We start from the raw sequence: 25705 nt of genomic DNA, 5'->3' as shown, positions 1-25705 counted from the left end.
GATCATGTGGCCTTATTTCTACGAGAACCCGGGCTGCGCCAAGCTGGACAAGCTGGACAAGCCTTTGGACCCCGCGTCTTCCAGGACGAGACATGGCTGAGGACTTACGATGTCTACGGATGTTTCCGACGCAATACAACATAGAAGATGGATGTCCTCTTATCTTCAGGCTCATGTTTCGCATCAGGCAGCCCACACATGCGCGCACAGCGAAACAGGTCGATCGATCGATCACCACGTCGCCCTGCCCTCTCGCAGGTCGCATATCCCGAGCCAACGAGCCAACAATGGTCCCGGCCATACAGTTGCGCGCCAAGATGGTTCACCCCTGCAAGGTCGCTTTTCTCCACCACGGACCTACAGGCTAAGATAGTTCAACGGCCTGTGATACCTTCGCTATCCTTGTTCGCCGCTAACACTCATGCAGCACAAAAGCTGACTGAGTAATGCAAATCGCATTATAGGGGAGGAGGTCAGAAATTGGATCGTCCTGCCCGAAGCGGCCGTCCCTACCCATCCAGCCATCTCACTGACTGCGCTTATCTGGTGGTCGACCTGGAGCCCAGAACAGCCGAGTCAAGACGCAAGCCCGGGGCACTGCCTTTGAGGTCATTCCAGCAGCGGATTGGGTTCGCATGAGCAGCGGATATTGCCACATATTAAAAAACCCGTCGCCAGAATGGTGCCGCATAGGGAAAGTCCTTATCACGTCAATAGACGCTTGGATAAAGACCTTCCTTACCGGTACAGACAGTTATTTAAGCGATGATTTGTGATTGGCAATGGAAGGCGTGCGATGGCACAAACACTCAGGTCGTATCACTTCACCGATTGCAACATTATCCCTCTATGAGGTCGATGTGCACCCAGACCTTAGCAGGGGTCTGCGAGAGTCTTAATATAGAGGCGCGCGTGCGCCGTCGCCGTGGTGTTGGGCCTGGCTTTACTCAGCTTCTCTCGCCATCAGGCCAGTTCCTATTGCTTTGAAACAGAATGTCTGCCGCTGCCGCTCACGGCGATTCAATCATCGTCGGCGCGCTCAACCCTGTCGAGGGCAAGGTCGTTCCGGTTCCCACACATCCGGCCATCAACGAGAAGGTCCGCCTCCCTGCGGAGGACGCAGCGAATAAAGACGGAGCTGGAGACAGCGAAATCAAGCCTGCCACACCATCTAACGAAGGAGACCATGATGGAGACCACGAGAAGGATGACGGCAGTGAGGATGTTATCATTATCACAGGTGCCGATGCCGCAGAGCATTTACTGCCGCTCCGCGACGATTTTGAGCCCGCTTTGACATTTCGAAGTCTCTTCCTTGCGACCGTCCTTTCTGCTTTCCAGGCCGTGATGAGTCAAATTTACTACGTGAGTGACTTGTAGCGTTCGGCAGATGCATTTGCATTTTCTCTTTTATCCATCTAACATCCTGTCCAGTTCAAACCCACCCAGGTTGTCATTTCCGGAACTTTCATCGTTCTTATCGCGTACTTCCTCGGTAAGGCATGGGCCGCTGCACTCCCCCGCGGTGACAAGTTTGAGGCTCGATGGAGGCAGAAGAACGGCGACGGCAAACTCCCGGGTTATATCTCTGTCATTCGATTTATCAATCCTGGTCCGTGGAACTTGAAGGAACACGCAATCTGCGCCATCACAGCCACCTCTGCCTCCAACGCTTCCGCCAGTGTAACTGTTTTCGCGGCACAAGATCTCTTCTACGACCTGCCTTTGAGCGCAACTACCGTCATTCTTAGTGTCATTTCCATTGGTCTTTTTGGCTATGGCATCTGCGGTATCATGCGTCCTATTGCCGTCTGGCACGTCGACGCAGTCTACTGGAGTACTCTTCCCACAGTGAAGACTCTGCAAGGTCTTCATTGGCAGGACTTGAAGCACTCTAAGCCTCTGCGATACTTCTGGTATGCGTTTGGCACGATGTTCATTTATGAGTTCTTCCCGGCCTACATCTGGCCTTGGCTCAACTCCGTCTCGGTGCCTTGCCTAGCTGCAATGCACGCGACCGGTGACAAGGCAGCTGTGCTCACAAACCTGTTTGGTGGTGCGACCAACAACGAGGGCCTGGGGCTTTTCAGTGTCTCTTTCGACTGGCAGTACATCACCTCCTTCAACACATCCCTTCCCCTAAAGCTCCAAGCTCATGCAGCTTTCGGATATTTCATTTGCTTTATTGCTATGGTCGGCATCTACTATACCAATGGCTGGAAGGCAAAGTCACAGCCCTTCATGTCGACTCGTCTTCGGTCAGAGGATGGCTCAGCATACCCCGTGTCTGAAGTGTTCACGGGTGGTATACTCAACAAGGAGGCCTTTGCCACCTATGGTGTTCCCCGGCTCACTGGGACTTTTGCGTATGCCATGTTTATGGCTAACGCAGCCGTAAGTAGTCTCACCAGTACATGATCACACTCGCCGGTACTAACCTGTTTACAGATCGGAGCCCTCGTTGCTCACTGTTTCTTGTTCTGGGGGGGAGATGTTGTAAGGGCGTACAAGAGCGCCAGAAGCGGCCGATACGACGATCGCCACCACGCCCACATGGCCAAGCACTACAAGGAGACGCCGTGGTGGTGGTATGTTGCCATCCTTGTATTCAGCTTTGTTCTTGGTCTCGTTGTCGTCATTAAGGAGAACATTACTCTCCCGGCTTGGGCGTACGTTGTCTCGCTGCTGCTAGGAATTTTCATCGCACCATTGGTAAGTGCATCTCACTGCACCACAAAATTGAAACTAGTCATCTAATCTCAATGTAGAGCACGATTCTTTATTCTCGTTATGGTAACGGTATCGCCACCAACAACTTGTCCAAGATGTTGGCGGGTCTGATGCTTCCGGAACGCCCTGTTGGCAACATGTACTTTGCTGCTTGGTCACACAACGTTATTTCCAACGCCGTTACCCTCTCCAATGATTTAAAGATGGGCGAATACCGTATGTTCTAAATATAACTGTCGTGGTTCATCTACTGATCTTCAAACAGTCAAAATTCCCCCTCGTGCCATGTTCCTCACCCAAGTTTACGGCACTATTCTTGGAGGTTTTGTGAACTACGCTGTCATGATTTCCGTTGTCAGTGGCAATAGAGAGCTTCTGCGGGATAGCAATGGCAACTCGAGCTGGAGTGGAGCCGCCATCCAGTCATATAATACCAACGCCACCTCATGGGCTCTGGCCAAGTACCTTTACAAGGCTGGCACTGAGTACGAGATGGTTCCCATTGGTCTGGGCATCGGATTTGGCATTGTTGCAGTCCATCGTGTCTTTGTTTACGTAAGTACACGCGATATCATCTCCTCTGGGCCGAACCGCACTAACCCCAGCCTCCTACCAGTTCGTCCCGAAGATCCGGGGATTCTCTACAGACGAAATCAACATGCCCCAATTTATACAGTATGCTGGATACTTACCTTATAATGCTTCTCAGACGTGTGTGATCTTCAGCCAGGTCATTACTGGGTTCTTCACTCAGTTCTACCTTCGAAACTACCGCCCCCGGATCTTCAAGGACTACTCGTACCTTGTGACTGGCGCATGGGATGGAGCCAGTCTCACGGCTCTATTCATTCTGTCTTTCGCTGTCTTCGGTGCAGGTGGTAAATCCAGACCATTCCCTACGTGGTGGGGGAACAACGCCGACGGTTACTACGATCTCTGCCCGACGGGCGAGTAACCGCGTCTCGTTGGCCGTGACTGTCTCTCCAGAAGCATCTTTTGGGAGTTTACAGACTGCCAACACCTGCATAGGTGCTGTGATTACTGAGTATCCATGTCGTTGTGGCCTGCTTTGAAAGTTGCACCACGATGGCATCTGATATTTCGTTTGAGTACCTACTGCCTAGTGTACCCCCTATATCATTGGTAGATCACGAAAAGGTTCAATACAATACATTATTCACTATTCAAATCACTCAATTGCGTAATTCTTTAATGTTGAGCACACGCCAATTTGTGACTAGTAAATCGGCGCCTGTTTTGGGATCTGGCATGATATCCTCGACATGCTTCGATGTAGTCTCACCACGTCACATATGAGATACTAGCAATTTTTTGCGCGGTATGCACACTAACGGTGTCGCTTTTGCTCCGTGACACATTACGAGGTCCATTACTGGCTACCAACAGCCCAACGAGTGCAGTAGTGAGTGCAACGTAGAGTGCTTCTCGGAACAGCTGATCCCAGGACCTACTTTGTCCAGATGAATGGATTCCGGAATCTGCCTCGGGCTGTTTCGATTCAGGAGCTGTAGTTGATAGGGACCTTCCCAAATCTCTATAGCGCCGATTGTGGGGGGCGAAGTGCGCGGCCGTCCGATGGTCCCGAGAGTCGTAAGCACGGATCTCAGGGGATCTCACATGCGGGAAAGCCCCCACGTCCCTAAATCCTTTATCAACATTATCGAGACTCTTATCGTCGAGGTAACATCGACGACATTGGAAGGCATTCCGGGTAATTGTATGTCAAAAATGAGACCAAGCTACCCGGTGTTGAAACAAGCATTGTTTCTTGTTGTATTGCATGTTTACAGAAGCTTGAGGCTCTCGAAATGGCTTGCCAAGCTGCACCTTAGTGGCTTGGGTGGCGTCAATTTAGAGCGCGATGTCGTCTTCGCTCCATCAGGAGCGCTTATAACGACTTTCCTTTTACAGCACTTACTCTGTCAGTTGGTAAGATTTAGCTTGGCAACATCCTATTGCGGCGGACTGGATCTAGACCTTTCGGCCCTGTTCAAAACTCGGACTCGCAGAGTTACCTTTCTGTTGATAAAGGGGCGCAACTCTTGACAGTAGAAACGTAAAAGATGGCGCTAGGCCCTTCTCGGTTAGTGGGGACGCAATGCCGATATGTAGACTAGTTGACACTATTTGGGAAATCTGCGGGATGTGGCGGTTCATGCTCGATTGATAGAGATAAGGCAAGAACTTCAAATGGACAGAGTGAGGGGGTCAGAAATCCCAGCTTCCCGGATAGCAGAGTGTCAACCCGTTGGGAGCAATTCATTCTATGACATATGCTGACCGCCTGGCAGCCACCTGGCTGTCAGCTGGCCATACTTTAGCCTTTCCATAGCCTTTACGTAGTTAGCGGTTGTTGTGGGCAGCCACACACATGATGCCCAACAGTCTGTCGTTGAGATCTAGCTTTCCTACATCCTCTAAGATCCAGCTGAACCCTACGTCATCCGAACGCATTTATTATGGCTTTGGCTTTGCCTTTGGCTCTTTTCTCGATTATCCCTTTGACGTTGCCACAATTCTTCATAAGTGATACATCAAACGGTTTGGTGTATAGTAAGGCGGCATTTAGTCCATTCGAGATTCTCAGAGTCGTAAGACTTTAGGGAGCAATAATGTATTGATTTGACCAGATTCGGCCCAGACCACCCTTTCCTGTAACAATAGGATACACAATGAGACATGACATCATTGTCTAGGTATTCACAGTCTGTCAACGACGTCTCGGTCCGCTCCATTGCCAAGGCACATCTGCAGAATAGGAGCTATACTGAGTTCCTCGGCCATGTTCATCTTCACAATAGCATTTCTTCCAAGAGTCTCCAGCATGATGAGATGGTCACAACTCGGATGATTGGAGGCAACCTCCTGCTGCGAACTCAGACCGTATTGCGGCCACGTAGGGGCACCACGATGACTATGAACTCGCTGTGGGAGCTGCACAAAATGTTCCTGAAATACAGTCAGGTCGACGACATCTGTGGACATAAGAGCTGGAGGAAGGGACGCGAAAAGTTATGGGTCGACGAACACAAGGTGGCTGACCAACACGACATGGCACATCATCATGGAAGCACAATGCTGTGGTATCATTCAGCTAGGTGTTGCAGCAATCGCGACGCCGTGAAGGCATTAGGAGAGATTGGCCTTAAGTCAGCCATCTCCGGGACGTTACGCTCCGCGCTCTTTTCCGAGAAGCATGTTGGTATCCTAGGGAAAGTTCGCGGATGTCCGAAGTGCTTCACCGACTACTGCCTCACATACGTTGATCTCGAGGACATAGGCCGTTGCATCGTCTTGACGACCTGGAAAGACCTCGGTGGCGTTGGTCCAGGCCAGGAGAGAAAATGGGACACTCATGTATGGGAAGAGGAGGCGCATCGCCAGCCAAGCGAGATGAGGGGCAACGGCCCTGGAGATTATATCGGCGATGTTTTCTGCACCTGGGAAGGCCTCGATGTTACCGCGGTCAACTACGAGAATCCGTTTCACTTGTACATGCCCGAACTCAATCAACGGTTAATTGATGAGCTCAAGGATGCAGCAACAAGGTATCCGACAGAAGAGGCTACCTAAGAGACCGGCATGGAGGAACTTCACTCTAGTGAAGACAGCGAGTACAACGCAGGGTTTATCGGCGACTCGAGGCCTTGAATGGGTGGACCGCAAGGGTCTTTTGCTGTAGTTGCACTGGCATATCACGCATTTGCTCTTTGAGTGGCGAGAGGTTAAGAAGGATTTTCCCTGCGAGCTGATGTACGGAAGCAAGACAGTGCTTCTGTAATACTATCGAGTCATAAGACCCCCACTCTTGATATCATGATTCTCAGTAGCGACAGATGAGCAGGTGACCTAGATTAATATAGAATATATCCATAACACTACCGAGACATTGTCACATTAGGACCCGCGGACTATTACCAAGCCCATCGCCGTATCAGCGGGGCCACGCCCAATACCGACGGAACCCTGAGAGCTAAGATAACGTAGGTTGGTGCTGGCGATACGCCATCCGCGCCCAGTCCAGACGTAAGTCTCCTCGTAGACTGCGCGGCCCCGGAACTCGCTGCGGCGGCCCGGCGCGACCAGGTGGTCACGTAGTCGCCAGATGCCCTTGGCACGGTCCGGCCCGTCGAAGTCGAACTGGTGCTGGTGGAGTTCGTGGCTGGTCTCCAGGGGATCCAGGGCGTTGCGCACGGTGGCGATGAAGTCTTCCTGCGTCAGTTGCAGCCCGGTTCCTTCGAAGGCGAAGTCCTCAGTGAAGCACTCTTTGAACGCCGCCCAGTCCTTGTTGTCAAGGTGCCAGGTGTAGTCGAACTTCAACCGACGGAGATCCTCAATGGCTTCCAGGCGTTCAACGCGAGCGGCGAGGTCTGTCCCTGCCATGTTTGTCGTCAAGACTTTGACGTTTTCGCTTCTAGGGGTGTTTCAAAACTGGGTATTGGTAGTAGTTCAGCGCCCTGAGTCGCAGTGGCTTATGTTTCCGACCTTTGTGTCTTAGAGTTGAATTGCTATTTACGCATGTTACAGATTTTATGAAACAGCACCAGGAGAAGAGGAAAGGACCTCTTGTATTATAGTTGTCATCCAGCATCCTTTTTATCCTCATATGGCTGGCCCAGTTGCGGCATTCAGGATGGCCTAATTCCCCGCTCTTCTAAGCTATCCACGGATATGCAGACATCGCCTACAGAGGCTTGAGTAGGTTCTTGAAAGAGATCCAGTTCCCGAAGAACATGCGGTTATGGTCCTTGTGTGTAATAGAGATACAAGAGTTGAAGGTTGAGTCCTCGGCCCGTGGTTAAATTTCCAAGCCGAGGCCACTTGAATCCATATTATAAGTTTCTAAGCAACCTAAGGTTTTGCGAGTAAGGGTCATCCAATCACTTAAAAGGACTAACCTAGCCAAAGCAGCTTCAACTGCGGTAGTCGTGGTTTCTGAAGCTAATGCACGGCCTCTCTCAAAACCCTTAGGATATAATTGACTCTTTCAAATGCCTGATCCATATTCACTTCCAGCAAACGCTGTATGGCTAAGTGAGTAGTAACATTTCCCTTGATACAATAGGGCTTTTGAACTCAGTGATACTGATAACTCATAGTAACGGGGGGATCTTCGGGTATTGGGCAAGCCTTTGCTACGTACGTCAACAGCAACAAATCGTATCGTCTTGTTGCAACCGCACGGACCCTCAATGCTTTGAACTACCTCCCTGATGAGCCCAACGTGCTGAAGGTTGTCCTTGATCTCTCGTCACCTGAGTCAATTAAGAATGCAGTCGCGAAAGCACTTTCAACATTTGGCAGAATCGACACTGTTGTGAATAGTGCAGGTTATACATTGTTCGGCGACTTCGAAGCTTTGTCAGATGAGCAAGCGCGTGGACAATTTGAGACTAATTTCTGGGGTGCTGTTTCCTTGGCCCGAGAGGCTGTTCGAGTTATGCGCGAAGAAAACCCGAAGACAGGTCAGATCGGGGGTGTGTTTTGCCAAATGAGCGCTGTGAGTGCTCGTGTGGCGTTTCCGGGAGGAGCATTCTACTTCGCCAGGTAAATAGGATTCTTTTCGTTTGCCCTCGCGCAGTTTTTGGAGGTTGTTCTGACGCCGCTGCTCTTTGTAGTCGATTTGCCTGGGAAGGTTTCGCGGAAAGCCTCTCGAAGGAGCTTCCTCCAGAATGGAACATACACCTCACGGCGGTTCACATAGCCGCTGTGAAAACGGACTATCTAAAGAAAAGCATTGTAGTAGCTGAGCGACATCCAGCATACGCAAACGCCAACTCAGGCGCGAACGTTATGCTATCGGCTGTAAACGACAATTGGGAGCTTTCGGAATTCGGTGGCCCTGAACAGTTGGTCGAAGTCGTTGCTGACGTCATTAGGCAGGGTGTAAATGGCTCCATTCCATTGCGTCTAGCTGCTGGAGCAGACGGCTGGCTCGTAATCAATAAATCACTTGAAAAGGAGCTAGAATTTCATCAAGAGGTCAAGTCAGTCTCTTTCCGAATGGCGCCTGAAGATCAGCGATCACCACTTGAGGCTCTCATTTGAAGTAAAAGAGTCCCAAGAGATAGCAAATTAACCTAGCCTATGCTAGAGAGGAAAGAAATGGGCTGAGAATGTTCCTGCGATATCTAGTCATCAATTGTCGCAAAATAGAGCGTACACTTGCTTGGCATTTAACGGCTTCATCCAGTATTGTGATCTATCGTCCCTTGTCTCGTTTGAGCAGTGCCAGTAAATTAGTATCATTTGATGTGGATGCTACTTTACAAGTAGGGTTCAAGTGAAGTTTCACTTTCCTTTCACTGCAATGCGAGTAACAATTCTACATCCTACTATCTAGTATTGCGTTTAAGGAGCCCGCTGTGGACATCATGGCTAGACACCTTTGGCTTACCACGAGGAAGACATGGCTAGGACCAACATAACGCGAGGTTGTGTATGTAAGTGGTAAGTATTGGGAGAAGGTTGTCTGCTTCACGATACTTGGATGATATACTCGTATCCTCGGCCCGAGGCTTTTATCCTTGGAAACACCTTTGTCCCTGACTACTCTTGCTTTCATTTAGTTACAAGTACAAAAGTAGAAGAGGATAAGGCTATATACTTTGCCATATACGTGGCAAGAGGGTCACTGACCTCGCCTTTCCACCTTCCGCCCAGTTCAAAACTCGTCACGGAGTCACTGACTAGCTGTACGAATCTCCGTACAAGTACAACTACGCCATGTCATCCTTAGCCGGCAAAGTCGTAAGTATCCGATCTCAAAATTAGTTGACAATCAGATTGATAGTGTTTGTAGTTTGCTATAACCGGCGGTGCTTCTGGTATTGGCAGGACCACAGCCCAGGTCCTGGCTGCTCGCGGTGCTATTCTATCCCTTGCCGATGTTAACAAATCCGGACTTGATGAGACACTGCAATCTCTCTCCGGTGGTCCTCACTCGGTCACTGTAGTAGACATTACCAATAGCAAGCAAGTTTCAGCTTGGATTGAGGACACAGTCCGAAACCACGGCAAGCTCGATGGGGCTGCTAACATTGCCGGCATAAATATCCCCTGCACTCTGCAGGACGAAACGGATGATAATCTCAAGAGGATAATGGAGACTAATGCATTTGGAGTCTTTTATTGTCTCAGGGCGCAATTGAAACACATAGTTCCGTTAGGTGGTAGAATAGTGAGTCTTGCGCGTGTCCTTGGCTATTCCTCTAACACACTTTGTTAACCTACAGTAATTACTCCTCTTCCCACTACGAGACTCCTATCTGTCATATAGTCTCAGCCCTATCTTTCCCCTAAACAAACAACTACTAATTGTCATCTTGCTCTCTTAGGTAAATGTCGCAAGTATTGCTGGCCTAGTTGGTGTCCCAGGCTGTGCGGCTTACACCGCTAGCAAACATGCCGTTGCTGGTTTAACCCGAGTGGCTGCAAAGGAAAACAGGAACGTCCGAGTTAACGCTGTCGCCCCAAGTGGTGTTGAGACACCTATGCTTCATATATTGGACTCGACAAAGTCGCCTCAACTCGTGAATCAATCATCAATTGATCGAGCAGCAAAACCACAAGAGATTTCAAATGTAATCGCATTCCTGCTCTCTGACGAGGCAAGCTTTATCACCGGGGCGGTTTATTGTGTAGATGGAGGGTGGACTGCCTAAGCTTTTGTATCCTTGGATACCCATAGGTATACGGGTTAATAATGTGGGAACAGCGATTCGAGCGAATAATACCGATGTTGATTGACAGAGCTAGCTGGGGAAAGGATGAGTAAGGAAGAACGAGAAGAACATGCGAGATATGCAACAATTCATAGATACTTATGTTATCTACTTATTTGGCATGTTTTTTACAGGATCTAAAATGAGTGGGATGTTACTACGCGCTTGAAGAACGCGGGCTGTAGCCCATCTGAAGCGGCAGCTAACTCACATATGAGATCAAGTAGTGGGCATTAGAATATATATCTATACTCTCACTGGTTTTGGAGTTTTCTTTGCGGAGGGTCGAATAGCATGGAGATTATAGCCAAGAGTCTACTCCTTGTTGGTTCATCATTGCGCATCCTCTTATCTTATTTTAATTGTTTAGCTCTTGATCTCTCCCGACTCCTGCAAGGTATCACCCAGTCCGTCCATTCTAAACTCCACGGCCAAGGCTTGCTTATTGATGTCCTTTTGGTATACTGCAACCAAGTCATCGTCCCCGAAGACGGCTGCCACTTCCTCAAGAGGTAGTCCTAATGTGTCTGGATAGAACCATATAATGACCGCGGATATGGCATCGAAGACGATGAAGATGATGTAGTACTTCCAATGCAATCGCCCTAAAGCGGTTGGTGCTGATTGCAGCCAAACGATACAGGTAAGACTGTAGGTGAATATTCCCAAGCCTATTCCCTCGCCACGAAGGAAAGTCGGCCATATTTCTGCTAGGTAAGAGAAAGTAGGTCCCTCTAGGAATAGATCGTAGCAGGCTGCGTTTAGGAAGAGCATTGCCGCACAAGCAGCCAGACCCGCCTTGTTTGTTGAATTGAGGTAGTAACGCTGTAGTATCGTTTCTATGATGACCGAAATCATACTTGTGACGAACCCCATGGAGAGTAGTTTGTTACGAGCCACCTTGTCCACATAGAGCATGTTCACCATGCACACAAAAAACGCCATGAGTTGATATCCGGCTTGGATTTGTAGGACCGTTGGTGTGTCATACCCAAGGCTTCGGATAATCTGACCACTATAGTCTATGAAACCAATCAGTGTATGTATACACAAGAAGGACAGGAACTCACAAGTCATGACGATTGTGCCACAGCTCATTTGTGAAAACATGAGGAAGATCGTAAGGAATGCACGCTTCCGGTAAGATTTCTTCTTGAAAATTAACGCGAAGTTCCCGATATGGCTGTTGGTGGAAAGGGTTCTTTCCAAAAGCATTTGCTGATGCATCTGATATAGTTCTTTCCTTGCAAAAGTCGAGTTGGGGTCTTTCGGATCCGAATGGAGCCTGTGTATGACTTTCCAGGCTTCCTCCACACGATCTTTCGACAAGAGAAAGCGGGGGGATTCGGGTATCCAATAAACTACTGCAAGGAACAATGCGGGGAAGAACATGGTAAGACCCATGGGTCCTCTCCATGCGTCTATACCTCCGTTCTTCCAATGATAGAATCCCACTCCAGTGTAGGAAGCTGCTGTGTAACCGAAGTTGATGAGCACAACATGCACATCTACCAGTACGCCCCGGTTTGTTGGTGGCACAAGCTCCGCAATCCATTGAGGTATGGTAGTCAAGAGTTGAACCGCACCCCACCCCCCGAAGAATCGAAATGTGATGAACATGCCCATATTTACGGATCCAGTTTGAAGAGCGCTTGACAAGAGTACCAAGACTGAGCCGGACAAAGCGGACATTTTCCGACCATATCTATGGCTGCACCACCCACTACAGATGGCACCAAACGCGCCGCCTGTATAAAAAAGGCCCATCGTCGCTCCAATAAGGCCAGACTGATCAGCTGCTGCAGACACATCCACGTCCATGGTCTCGTAAAATGATGGCTGACTAAGGGTTGTGGCAATAATTGAAAAGGAATATCCTGTCGCTGCAGAGGCTATACCCAAGAGTAGCACGAGAGCGACTGCGTACGGCCGAACTTTAGGAGGAGGAGTAGCATCCTCCACTATTTCAACTTCACCCTTGTCTGTGTGAGAGCTCATAGTGATGGGCCTGTATTTCAATTTGAAGAATAATGTATGTGGCGCTTGGCGCTTGGCGCTGGAGAAGTCATGGGATAACGAAGTTGAATTGACAGTTTAAGCCTGTCATGATACTTCACTTTAGACTTGGCGATGAACGATAATTACTTATACTGAGAAATCGATTCATGTTTTTGTCTAGATACCCGAGGCAACAAGACTGTCAATAGGGAGCCGAGGGCGGGGGAAGGATTTTAAAGCAAGGAAGAGTCCTTTCGCACGCTAATACATGTGCAACCTTTCCAATTCAAATCTTCAAGACTAGCAGGGAAGTTATTGATCTAAGAATCGCAGACTCGGTTACAACATCCATGCCCGATGAGCGCGGGGTAGTTTGGCTCCTCTGCTTGGAACGCCGAAACGTCGGATGTGAAAGTTCGGACTGGGTGTAGCAGGCGCACCGTAGAGGGTTTAGGCTGTGGCTCATAGTCAAGTTTGCAATCGAAATTGCAGGTGCTCTAGCAGGAAAATAGCTGAGCCCTTCTAATCAATCAGAAAAACGAGCTTTTCTCCTTGAACATGGCCGTCTTCTAAGTCTTGCAAGCCCTTAGGAATGCCCTCAATGCCCCCACTCCCAACTCGGTGACGATGTGGCTTCACAATTTCCTGTTATCCAGTAAGATATCTGGTCAGCTTGAACAATTGGTGGCCGCGGGCGATGTTAGCGTATGGGCCGGAGAAGGCACACTAACTAACCTTTGTATATAGGTTCTCCGCAATTCCATAGAACATCTTGCCAAATTCATAATCCTCCGAGCTTGCCGGCATGTGCACAGGCCCAAAGTCAAAGGCTTTGCCGAAGACAGTGAACATGACTGTTGATGTGGACGTGACGTCGGTCCTCGGGCATTTTTGGGGGTTGATAGTGCCATACAGAGGCTTCAGTTCCGACAAGGTCGTGAGCCCATCCGCGCAGACCTGGGCCGTCTGTTCAGTGCCAATGGTGTCCCATGCGTACCTCAGCTTGTTGTCTGTGAGCTTGCGGAGCTTCGCGCCGACGTCTTTGTCCTTGTAATCTAGAGCAAGCTCGGCACCGAGACTCGCAGCGTAGTCGAAACTCTCAGACCCGCAGACTGTGACAACGGAATACCCAGACCTATAATAACTAGTTAACATTGAAGTGATACTTTGACAGTCAAAATTAGGTTCGCTGCAGGTTGCCGCAAAGACACTAAGAGGAGGCTGCGATGTTGCTTGGCAAAACGATGCTACTTACTGCTTGGCGAACTGTATTCCTAGAGCGGCAGTAGCGGTGCCTCCACCATATATTAGAACATGCTCCTCTTTCCTCTTAGGCGTAACCAAAGGCAAGTCGAGCTGCATGGACTTCTGATACAAGCCCTGCCCGACCGTGATTGTTCCGAGGCCAAGTGTGGCCGCCTGCTCGAAGCTCATCCATTCGGGCATTCTCATCTGCAGGTCTCCCCTGACAGCAGCCAGTTCGGCAAATGCGCCATCGTCTGGGTTTACGAGGTTGGACCCATGAGCGCACCCGAAGACTCTGTCTCCTGGTTGCCACTTTTTCTCGACGGCGCTGCCCACTGCCTCAACGACGCCTGCGTAGTCACAGCCAACGATGCATCCAGGCTTGGCACGCTTGAGCCTGACGTGCTTCCAGTCGGTCGGGTTCAGGGCGACTGCGACTGGCTTGACGAGAATGTAGTCATCGCGTAATTTTGGAACCTGACGGTGCGGGTCAACACTGGCTCCCTTGCCATCGAATACTACCGCTTTCATGGTTGAGCTCTGCCGGATGGTGATGGTACCACGCCCGGCTATTTGTGGGATGATGTCCAGGGCCCGATGCTGAAGTGGTAGTGTCGATATGCGAGCTGCGGGACGCCGGAAACAGCGAAGGAGGTTTTGGCCGGTGGTCATTGTTGCGGTTGGCCAACCTATCCACAGTCCTTGCGAGAACACTGGATGCTACCCTTCATCTGTCGAGTGAGCTCGTCTGTTGTCCAACGCTTTGTAGGTAAACGTGTCAGCCCGGCTGGTCAGGAGCTGCACTTCCTATGTATGTACACCCGCTTTAAGGTTGATGCTAAATAAAAAAAGATACGACGCAGATACAGTAGTGAGCCAATTGTAGGGTATCCTGCTTACCAGCAATCAATTGCCGTGGTAGCTTATAAAAGGATGTCATTGGCTAAGCTGAAAGCTTTGGCCGTAGATCAAGAGGTATCTCTTTCCCTTTCCGAAGGTCCTCGGCAATTAACGGCCCCCAGCTTCGAGCCCACCCACTTCCCAAAGTTAGGGTCTATGGAGTCAATCTATCGAAGCACTAATTACCTAGTTCTTCCAGCCCCGGAGCTGCTACCTTTTCTATGCGCAATCCGGCAACGCTCTGGGAATGCAATTGAGTTCTGAATGAGCCAATTCACACTGGCAACAGGCAGCTATCGACTTCCATCATTGGATATTGACTACTTGAAGCTTAACAGGTACTATATAGCGATGTCTACCTATATATACAGGTTCAAAACAAACATTTCGAAGTGGCTGAAAGCGTTGAAACATAACTGCAACTCTACTGACGGTTACTCGCAATTTCCTCACAACAATTTGTTGGCAAATCTGCAGTGTTTTTGTTTTGATCACCGCTTTGAACATTGGTGCTATAGTGTAACCCCATACCAAAGTCTACTACCCTTCCCGCTTTTGCTTATACGCAAGCGCTGGCAGCAAGAATCTTTCAATTGTAGCAGCCTATTTCGCGAGGATGGCCTTGACGTTTTTCTGCAGGGAGTTGGGAAAATTGACTACATTCGGTAAATCGCCGTGACAGAGCGAGTAGTCGATGCTCAGCGTAAGCCAAAGGTAGTACCGATGACTGTCGACGACATCCTGAAGGAAATGCTGGCCGTTCAGCACCTGAGACCCCAACCATGGTGGCGTCGCAAGTTCAATATGACTACTTTGGGATTTTGAGGCTTGTCGGCTTGCCTTGTGTTTCCCGAAGAGCGTGTCCACAATCTTGGATGACCGGGCAAAGCCCACTAGCTTCCCAATACATTCAAGGAAGTGGTCTGTGTTCTCATAGAGGTTGCGGAAGACAGACATTAGGCACACGATGGTTCTCAGGCCTGTCATGATCTCGTTGCCTGGGTCGCCGACTGGTCTTGTCACTTCTGCGCCTAATGTGTACCACACAAAGGAGAAGGCCGAGAATGCAATGCTGAAATAAAACTGCTGTCAGTAAAGGATTGCGCTTCACCGCAGACTACTATGTGGGATACCTACAAAGTATTTGGAAGGTATTGTACTAAATTTCGCTGCTCCAGCTCCGTCAGACTGCGCGTAACGCACCGAAATGATGTGTTTAGTTCGTTCTGGACCCAGTGCTGGGTTACATGTCCTTCGTCGTTGCCGAAGCCACAACTTTCGACTGAGACGAGAATCATGTGATTGAGCAGTGAAGTCCTTGCCGAGCTATTCGATGAGCTGCATTAGCAAATGACTCTCATCGTCATGACTCTGCGTAAAAACTTGTGTGTCTCTAGATTTGAGATGTCATTAATAACTTACTGGTAGTATATATAAACCGCATTGCTCAATAACTTGACAGAGTCTTGGTGGTCCTCGTAGTGGGACGCGTGGACCTGGACCTTTGCCCGAGCCGCGTCGCACCACAGGTCCAACCTTGTCATCATCACCATGGCGCTCTTGCAGTCTCCTTCCACCCGCAGCCGCTCTTCCATAATGTCGGTCTCGTCTGGAGCATAGAGAAGCTCGAGCACGTCTTTGAGGACGATTGCAAGCTTGCAGAGAGTTATAAATAGCCGTACGAGCACTTGTTTCTCATCCGGCTTGCATATCCGCGAGCTCCAAATTTCATGTTTGAAATCGTCCTCGGTGAGGGCGTGCTGTGCGTAATTGATCTCTTTCGAAGGTGTTATGCTGAGACGGCGACGCAGTCCTAATGACATGATACAGTCTCGGAGGATGCAGCACCACCACAGCCGTTTTCGTACTTGTCCGATCCGTGATGTGAATGGTGTGGAATCCCGTGGTCGGTCAGCACCAGCTTTTCTCGCGAAGTGGATAGCAGTGTCTAGCCAGTAGGTGCTGATAAGCTCTCCCGGGTGATGCGAGTGGTATGTCAACATCAGCGCACCTTGTGCCTTCGAGATGTGATCTTGGCAACAATTGGAATCGAACAAAGCCTGGTTCTCTTGGTCAACGTGACTGGTACTCCATTGGCGGGCACTGTAGATATAGACCACGAGATAATTGCCTTACCTTGGCTCTGGAGTAGAAGACTGCTCTTGCTTTACGGACTGAAGGTAAACCTAACGAACACAATGTAGTGTTCGAGACGAACTTGGGGCCGTCCAATTAGAATCATGTTGTTATCTCAGACGCGGAAGTAATGCTCATGTTTGGGAGCTTTGGATGGAAACTTACGGGGCATGACATGAAGAGCATAGCCTGAATCACAAACAGTGAATAGTCTCCCCGGGCTGTTGAGTTGGCATTCTCTTGGCTCTGATAGACATTCCAGAAGTCGCCCTCATCGAGCAACGGCATGAATGGATGCACAAAGAGAAAGTATTGCTTCATAAATTCGTCCATCGCGGTCTTGAACGGTAGATGAAAGCAACCCTCATCTTCCAGGAATGATGCTTTGTCAGAGGACGATAGATTCAGAACATCGACGCCGATGAAGCTGTAGAATACGTATAGAACAAGGCCCTTCTTTCCTGTGTGTACAGGCTGATCGCGTCGAATACTGAGATCTATGGTACGTGTGTCGAGCGCTTCTGTGTCAAACAAAGTCCGGTTAGATATTGATTTGAGTACTTGTGTGGAATCCGGAAATTGAGGTCATCCAAAGCTAGAGTATGCTCACCTGGAATGACATCCAGCGTCGATAGTAACGAGGGGTCCACGAACTCGGGCAGGAGGAGCGGCGTTTCATCGTCCTTGGAAGGATCCTTTGACAAGGATCTTTCTAATGATAACAACTCATCGTCCCGCAAGGTAGTGAAGAGCCGCTCCAAGTCTGTGGTGTCGGGGTAATCGTTCAACTCATCCAAATCCCACTGAGCTTGAGGCGTAGGTAGCGTCGCTGCTGTATCGAGCTCAGCTTGATTTACAACTGAAGGCTGCAGCATAACTTGACCAGAACGCGAGTTTGTTGAATCCTGCACGACTGGTCGATTTCTGTCGAACCTGGTGAGTATTGGACCCCCTCAACCGTGGCTAGCCTATTGCCATGATAATGAGGCTTCTCACCTTCGTGTCTTCCTACGCTGTATAGTGCACTCGTGTTCATCCAGCCTGCAGTTGGTGCATGGTGTTCCTGTAACCGAGACGTCGCAACGGACTTTCCTAGCCCTGCAATCCAGACAAGCGTGTCTTGCGCGTTGTCTACGTACCAAAACCCGGCCTTTCCGCCTGGACGTTCGATCGTCTACCGTTACCTTGCTGTCATCCATCGAAGGCTCCGCTTCTGCGTCTGTAGAAATTGGCAAGAGGCGAGGGAGGCAATGCTCTGGATCAGGAGAGAAAGTCTCACCATCTGGTGTTCTTCCGCTTGTCTTAGCCATGTCTTTAGGAAGTAGATAGCCAAATGCATGCAAAGGTCGGGCTTTTCTGAGGACTGGCAGGGTCTAGCTGCTGCCGGTGATATACCTCTGAATGGCCCACAAATCCGAATCTAGCTCCCAGCAATACAATTTGATACGTCACTCAGCTCCTCAGTTTCAATGTCGTGCTTTTACTAGCCGAGGTAAAGTACCACCTGCAACCTCAGCCTCTATTACTTAACTGTCAACTTCAAATGGCACTGGACATCAAGCATCAGAATCAGAGCACTTTAAGATACGCAGCATGTTAGAACCCATAATTTAATAGACCTAGTGACTGGACCTTACCTGGTTCGTAGTGTCAGGCAGTAGTACTCCATGGACATATCATAAAGAAGGACAATCAATCAGAGATTACTTGTGTATGCCCATGTCAGCCAGCGAATAGCATTAAATCTTGGATGCCTTTGCAACAGCTGCTATCTCTACAGGCAGATCGCGGTATTTCTTGTAAAGCTCCAGGGACTTGGGATTCGCCACCGTCCCACTGACCGGGAGTTCACGCCCAGAAACGATGTTCTTGACGTTAATCTCACACTTTTTCCCGCTGAGAGTGTATGGGATGTCGGCCACCTCAAATATATACTGGGGCACATGCCTCGCCGAGTACTTTTCCCTGATGCGGGCCTTGATTTTAGTTGTCAGTGCTTCCGTCAGCCGAGCTGGGGGCTTGAGCACCACAAAGAGCAGTACTCTTTCGTCCAGATCTTTGTCCCTTCTCTGTCCTACACAAATACTGTCTGCAATCTCGGAGATCGTCTCCACAACTGCATAGATCTCCGACGAACCAAATCTGACTCCAGAGGGGTTAAGTACTCCGTCGCTTGCGTAGGCACCCCCGATGTTAGGAATAGTACTATAGAGGAGGCGGAGAAAGGTAAACTTACGATCGTCCCAAAAACACAAAACCACCAGTATCCACAACTCGTCGGACATAGTCTCCCTGCCGCCATACAGCAGTTCCGTATCGGTCGAAATACGATTCGCGGTACTTTTTGAGACCGTCTCTACCGTAGAACTTGAGAGGCTGACTTGGGAAAGGCTTAGTGCAGACTAGCTCTCCCGGGCGGCCCTCTCTTTCAATTGACACGGGTCCATTCTTCTCGGAATCGAACACGTCAACTGCCATTCCCAGAGCTTTTGCTTGAATCTCGCCGCAATACACGGGCAGGAGTGGCGTGCCTCCGACGACTATATTTCAAGGCGCTTGGTCAGCTATTGACACTTGACCATTTGACTTAACGGCGGCGGGCTGATGGATGGAATTGAGCGCATGGGGATCAGTCTGGCTTACAGGAACCTGCAATGTCCGTCCCTCCACTCATAGAGATCAAGTGAACTCTCGCGGGAAATGCTTCTTGATAGAACCATTTATAAAGGTCGGGTGAGAGAACAGATCCTGTCGACGTCACAACCCTTAACTTTCTTAGGTTAAAATGCCGACCTGTGAAAGAGAACGTGTTAATATGTAGAATTGTAACATTCTGTAGATAGCAGCGATTCCAACCTACCCGGTAAGATCCCGCGAGCCCGAATCTCCGACAAGTATCTTGGTGAAGTTCCGAAGACGCCGACCCTAGAGTACGTTAATGGCTAGGACATGCAGGTCTGCTCGAGTGAGGCTTAACGTACCCAACTTCCTCTGCCAGTTGAAGTAGAATAGTGGGCGTGGGATGAAATGGTGAACCGTCGTAGAGCAGCATGGAACGTCCTGCGGCGATGTTGACGAAATTCAATACCCACATGACCCAGGATGTCTGTATCACGTAGTCTCATATGTCAGCCTGGGATCACATGGTACCTGCTATGTGAGCAGATGGGCGACTTACCGTGGTGTACTGAAACATGACATCCGATCTCCGGGCATCGTGCTGTAGTATTGTGTCGGTTTTGGCTTTGAGGAGAACTCCCTAGAAAAAGTATTAACTTGGTCAAGGTCTTTCAACTGAGCTATAGGCTCCAGGATTGAGAGGATAACCTACACCAGCCGAGTGTACGATGCACTTTGGAGGCCCGGTCTTCGATTGCAAGTCAGTACGCTGAGACTTGTTTCTCCGGTTTCAGGAAGGGGAAATCATAGCCTACCGTCCCGGAAGAATACAAAATGAAGGCCGGGTGGGAGAAGGGCAGCATTTCGAACTCAAGCGCCCGTCCTACGCCTCTGAGTAGAAAGTCTTCGTACGCGATGCCACGGTGGATTAAGGAGATGTCGACATTTGTGCCTGAGTATGGAAGAACGACTACATCAGATAGCGCCGGGGCGCATTTACCCAGTTCCTGTGCCCACTTGACCGTCTTGTTCTCAAGCTTAATCCTCTTGCCGGCGTAAACGTAGCCGTCGTCGGTAAATACTAGCTTAGGGTTCACCTGGCTGAACCGGTCTAATATTGCGTTCGCGCCGAGGTCACAAGATGCGGATGACCAGACTGCTCCGACGGCGAGGCAGGCCAGGCAGAGCACGAATGAGTACACAGAGTTAGACACGACGGCTGCGACGACGTCACCGCTCTGAACACCTGAGCTGATCATAGCGTCGCGGACGGACCTCGTTTGCTCCCTGAGATCATGCCATGTCACCTTCTCAACTCCCGTGACGCCCTCACGCGCAAAGTGTATGGCCACAGCATCTGGCTCGCCTTTTCGCAAGAGATGTTCGGCGATGTTGAGTCGTTCATCTGGAAAGAAACGCGGGGGTGGGAACAGTTCTGATTTCGACAGGCTTGGGGTCTTGCCAATATAGAATCAGTATCATCAACTGTATTCATGAAGACGATAAAATCCAAGTTAAAGGGGGAGCAATAGACCTGCGGTCTCACCTCATTGCTTAGCACCTTGCCCGGTCTTTTTGCGCCTGGCGGGGCTAGCTCTAGCCACTCGAATGCGTCTCTCCAAAAGTCGTTGGATGAAGGCCCAATGGACCATTGATAGAGGTCTTCGTATGTTTGGAGACTTAGGCCGTGCCGCTTGTTGACAAAGGACATAAAGACAGTAGCATTAGCTTGGTCTGGACTTTGAGGACGCCATACGGGCTGTTTTGTGACATCTTGGTCGATTCTTTCTCGCGGCATATTGCAGCCAAGTTGTTCACCTCGTCATTAATGAGTGACACAGAATGACCAATTGACGGCCAGTGATTGATCGAGTTGCCCTCGAAATTTCGATATATTACAATGTAGACTAGTACATGACATCTCTACACCCTTTTTGTTCCTGCATGCTGCCGCATCTGGCGCGTAACCTAGTCAAGCACCGTAAGTCCTCGGCAGAAGAAAAAAGGTTCCGACTCGGAGCGGCACGGTCATCATGATCAACAACCGCGGTCGTATCCTACATATCAGTGATGTGAATGGCCGACCGCGTTTATATTTCCGTCTTTTTCCACCCCCAACAAGAACGGGTCTACTCCCATTCAGTTTGGGACTGCGCTCCGGCCTTCCGATCAGAACATGCAGGCTGGCCGTAGCATTGCATTACGTGGAGATAGGTCCTCACTGCGGGACGAGTGCGAACCACGTACAGGTCTTGGCAATTAATTATCCCTGCCTGGGGTGAGTGCGCCATTGTTGATAGCCGAGGCATTGCTAACAAATTGAAGAAGCTTTATCGACACTCCTTCTAAACAACCCAAGTAGGGCTGGCTGCATGTTCAATTATTTAAAGCCTAGATATCTAAAGTGTGATACGATTCAAGCCTGGAAAGCATTCATGCGACAGCAGATAATAGAAGATTATTTGAGTTAATCAGTGACATGGCTAGGTAACACCAAGCGCTGTGGGGAGTAGATGTCACTTCACATCACACCAAGATCTCTGCCGCAGCCCAACAGAGCCTGTTTTAGCTAGTGTGCTTAAATGCCCAACATCTGGACGCGTACGACTTCTACAGTGTTTCATCCACATCAAGTGTCTTGCACCTTGTCTTGCACTTCACCGAGGCATTCAAGCCTTACTACCGGTTGTTCCCCAACAAGCTGAGTCGGCAGGCAGGGGAAATGCTGTCCGCCGAGAAGCCATCCGGACAATAGTTAGGTAGTTAGTTAGTTAGATTGCTCAGTATTCTTGTTCTGATTGGTAATACACCATCGCTATATCGCGAACAACTGCTAACATACAACACACCCATCACTTGGCAACCATGTGACACTCTTCAAACCCAGCGAAATGTCTTCCTGTCAACGCGTAGAAATGATAACATAAATTAGAGTACCACGTAGGACAATAATAAATATGATTACAAGAATGGCTGCCATGAGGTTGACGACGCCGTCGTAGCCGGCATTCTCGTTTCGTGACTCTGCATCATCAAATTCTGATCCGTCGCATCAAAGTTGATGAGCGCGGGAAGCAGGCCGTCGAACTCGGTCCAGATATCCATCTGGGATGGGGTGTCCATCATAGTAGGGTGATCACCTGCTGCTGCCGAAGGATTTCCCATGGTTCCGGGCCCAAGCTGCGCATTGGAATCGAGTCCTGGTGTGGCGCGGGGACCACCACCACCAAATAGTAGCATGTTGCGAGGTCTTGGGCTGGTTCCATCCAGCATGGTCAGCTCGGGGCTGAGCTGCTGCACGAGATTGAGGTAGCTGTCGCTATTCGTCATGGATTGCCCGGCGTTCGAAGGCTGTGCTACCGCCGGCGGTGCCGCCATGGCGAATTGGCCATTGCCAGTCGTAGACGGAGTATTGAGACGCCCACTAATGGCGGATGCATGGTAGTCCTCAAGTATCGGATCGTTGAGCACAGGGTTTGCGGCGCCTAGGAACGGTATATGGTGGCTGTCTCTACTATGAGTGGTCATGGTGTTCGTACACATTCTCAGGATGGGCAACATGGGAATGTGTGTGCCCATCCTCACGAGCACCGTCTCCAGAAAGCGGATGGCGTAGTCGGCAGACGCGTACATGTCCTGAAGCTCGTACAGGGCGTGGAAACACTGGTAAAACCGGCCGATGCTGAGATTGCGAAGCTCTTCGTCGGGATCGCGAATGTCGAGCAGGTGGATCAGCGTCGCGGAGAGGAACGCGGGGACGCTGCTCGTCGAGAGATAGCGCAGTTGGTTCTCGCACTGCAGGTCGAAGGCGAGCTTCGTCATGGCCACGGCAGCTTCCTTGACCTTCCGGAGCGACGTCTTCTTGGCGTTGTTCGTGTCGGGTGACTCGGGTCGTGAGGAGGAACTCATCAATGCACGTGGTCGATGGAGGGCTCCGAGGGCGGTCAGATAGATCATTCGTAGCAGAGCCTGATGGAGCCAGGTGATGTTGTCAGCCCAGTCGTTGGTATTCTCGAGGGATCCGGACGTGGACGCTGGCGGCGACGGCGGAGAATATCTGGACGTCGCCTTCCGGTTATAACACCAGTCTTCGAGCTCGCTGTCACATTTCGACAGCTCCGACATCTGCTTGTCCGAGTACCTGGGCAGAACAGCAATGTTCTTGTAGTATTCCCAATTCAAAGGCTGGGTGCTGACGACCGAGTACTGCGAATGGAGAATGTTTCCGATGCACACGCAAAGTTTTGCCAGGTCGATGCAGATCTGACACATCTGTCTGCGCCCGTCTTCTTCCACGGTGGTGAAGCCGCATTCCCTGACAAATGCAACGTGCTCCTTGGTCGGCTGGCAAAGATCAAAATCGTCGAGCTCGAGCATGGACACGTTGAAATCCTCCTGCCGTATCCTGGCGGGACGCCGGATGCCCAGAGCCAGCAGACGATCTCGGATGAAGCAAGCCCACCAGATCCTGCGCCTCAATCGTTTTGCTCGCAGGCTTATTTTCAAGGTCTCTGGGTCCCTGTGGAGGCCCATTATCTGGGAGAGCGAGAGGGCAATGCCCATCCAGTACCAAGTGTCCTTCTCGTCGTGTGGTGAGTCGTACCAGTACGTCATGAGAAGCACAGACTGGATGAGAGCTACGCGGTCTGGCTCGCAGTCTAATCCGTAGAGCAGGCGGACGCGATTGAAGAAGACCTTTCTCGCTCTCTTCCTGCTCGTGTACCCCCGCGATCGCAGGAGATCGCCATCCACGAAGATGACACTGGCAAACATGACTGCTTGGAACAAGAGCAGGCTGACCGGGCGTTTCTCATCTCCATTAATGATGGGATCAAGGAACTCGTCCAGGTCGATTGCTGGCATGAAGCAGTGGATGATCTTTACATAGGTCCGGAGCAACTCGTCGCGAAAGTCGTCGTCTGGAATGGTCATGGCATCCTTCTCGGCGAGATACTCCATGTCTCTCTGCCCGATGTGCGCTGGAAGACGCTTGATGTACGGCGGCAAAGAAACCGGCGCATAGTCGCCGACACGGGAGCCACAGTAGCCAGCGCTCGAAGGCACTTGATTACGGGCCGGGTGTGGTAGGCTCCTCTGGCTTCTCTCCGGCGAGGCCGAGGTGGGCACCACTTCACCTAGGGCATCTGCGTATTGATCCCGACGCTGATGGAGTGGGACGTGCAGATCATGGCCGTCGTCCATGCTGTGGTGACTCGCGTCATCAAGAGTGTCGTCTCCCAGATCACCGGACTGGGAGCCGCCTTGCTGATCTATCAGGGTATCAGCATTGTGTTCATGTGCCTCGAGCCTAGGTGTAGTAACTTGGCCTTGGAGATGAACTTGACTTGCCTTCAAATGTCAAAGTGCAAAGGTACCTGTCCGTGTCGTGCTCGACTTGCGGCGGTGTACCTTGCTGCTGGTGCTGGTGCTGTTGCTGGTGCTGTTGCTGGTGCTCCTGCGGAGGAGCTGAAGTGGACTGCGGCGAAGCAGTCGATGCAGGCGGCCGAGAGTTGGCGCTGTTGGGCTTCCTCCCGCGGCTCGACTGCTTGAGGACACAGTCAACATCGTCGAGGCGGCAATTCGTACAGGGAACGCCACTGTTGACGACGTCACAGCGGACTTTCCGACCGCGGCATGATAGACATGCCCTGGAAGAGCGTCTCTTTGCCACGCGGTCGTTGGTGAGGCCGTCCCCGAAACGTTTCCGCCCGGCAGACTCGGTCGACCCCGCGTCGGCGGTTGCGACACGGATTGATGTAGCCATTGATTAACTGAACAGCAGAAAGTCTTCGTCGATCCTGGTAGGGTGTGGTGTAGTGTGGTGTGGCCTCTCCCTTGTGAGCCCCTTTTCTACTTTTTTGGCTGTCCTCCTGTTTTCAACTGGGACCATGCAGATCCTTGGTACAATGGCCGTGTTCACGGCGGATCGATATACCCCAAAACGCTCATGCACACATCGATGTCAGCGTAGGAGCGAGCGTCAGCACTCTACATATCAGGAGGTGGGAGGAGCGAGCGGCAGGGAGGAAGACACAAAGCAGCATCATGTTGCGGGGAGGGGACAGGCTTGGTAATAACGGCACAGCGCCAAGGAGCGGGGATTGGGCGCTAGCTGCAGACAGAAGATGGGCGGAGCACTAGCAGTCTATAGCGCAGATGCTACCCCGCGCAGAGCATTTGTGGAGAAATCCGGGGCGGTCATGTCGGGCTATGCGGGGAAGGGATCTGCAGATCGTGTCAGAAGCTATGAGGGAGGTGAATGAGAATGAAGGAGGGTGACGGGGATAGCACCGCTTGTCTAGGTACTGTTACTACTGCCACGAGATGAGAGA

At 50.5% G+C, this 25705-nt stretch overlaps 5 protein-coding genes across 5 annotated transcripts; 1 reads left to right on the top strand and 4 right to left on the bottom strand.

The window, feature by feature from the left end:
• Nucleotides 1–993: 993 nt before the first annotated feature.
• UCRPA7_6087 (putative opt oligopeptide transporter protein) lies at nt 994–3685 on the top strand (the record flags this gene model as incomplete). The annotated part of the gene is made up of 7 exons (XM_007918628.1): nt 994–1365; nt 1435–2394; nt 2449–2712; nt 2769–2946; nt 2996–3285; nt 3347–3405; nt 3457–3685. 7 exons carry the CDS (start codon nt 994–996, stop codon nt 3683–3685), a joined length of 2352 nt encoding a protein of 783 aa, XP_007916819.1.
• Nucleotides 3686–6648: 2963 nt separating this feature from the next.
• UCRPA7_6086 (putative bile acid 7-alpha dehydratase protein) lies at nt 6649–7134 on the bottom strand (the record flags this gene model as incomplete). The annotated part of the gene is made up of 1 exon (XM_007918627.1): nt 6649–7134. One exon carries the CDS (start codon nt 7132–7134, stop codon nt 6649–6651), a length of 486 nt encoding a protein of 161 aa, XP_007916818.1.
• A 6065-nt stretch (nt 7135–13199) lies between these two features.
• Nucleotides 13200–14249, bottom strand: UCRPA7_6085 (putative zinc-binding oxidoreductase protein; the record flags this gene model as incomplete). The annotated part of the gene is made up of 2 exons (XM_007918626.1): nt 13200–13608; nt 13729–14249. 2 exons carry the CDS (start codon nt 14247–14249, stop codon nt 13200–13202), a joined length of 930 nt encoding a protein of 309 aa, XP_007916817.1.
• A 4244-nt stretch (nt 14250–18493) lies between these two features.
• UCRPA7_6084 (putative acetoacetyl- synthetase protein) lies at nt 18494–20632 on the bottom strand (the record flags this gene model as incomplete). Its single annotated transcript, XM_007918625.1, has 6 exons — nt 18494–18896; nt 18991–19294; nt 19615–19679; nt 19736–19860; nt 19933–20013; nt 20189–20632. 6 exons carry the CDS (start codon nt 20630–20632, stop codon nt 18494–18496), a joined length of 1422 nt encoding a protein of 473 aa, XP_007916816.1.
• Nucleotides 20633–22334: 1702 nt separating this feature from the next.
• On the bottom strand, nt 22335–24575 carry UCRPA7_6083 (putative c6 transcription factor protein; the record flags this gene model as incomplete). The annotated part of the gene is made up of 1 exon (XM_007918624.1): nt 22335–24575. One exon carries the CDS (start codon nt 24573–24575, stop codon nt 22335–22337), a length of 2241 nt encoding a protein of 746 aa, XP_007916815.1.
• Nucleotides 24576–25705: the final 1130 nt, after the last annotated feature.

The sequence above is a fragment of the Phaeoacremonium minimum genome (assembly GCF_000392275.1).
Source record: "Phaeoacremonium minimum UCRPA7 unplaced genomic scaffold PA7_03_scaffold_450, whole genome shotgun sequence".
NCBI lineage: Eukaryota > Fungi > Ascomycota > Sordariomycetes > Togniniales > Togniniaceae > Phaeoacremonium > Phaeoacremonium minimum.
This window is presented reverse-complemented; position numbering and strand designations above follow the sequence as displayed.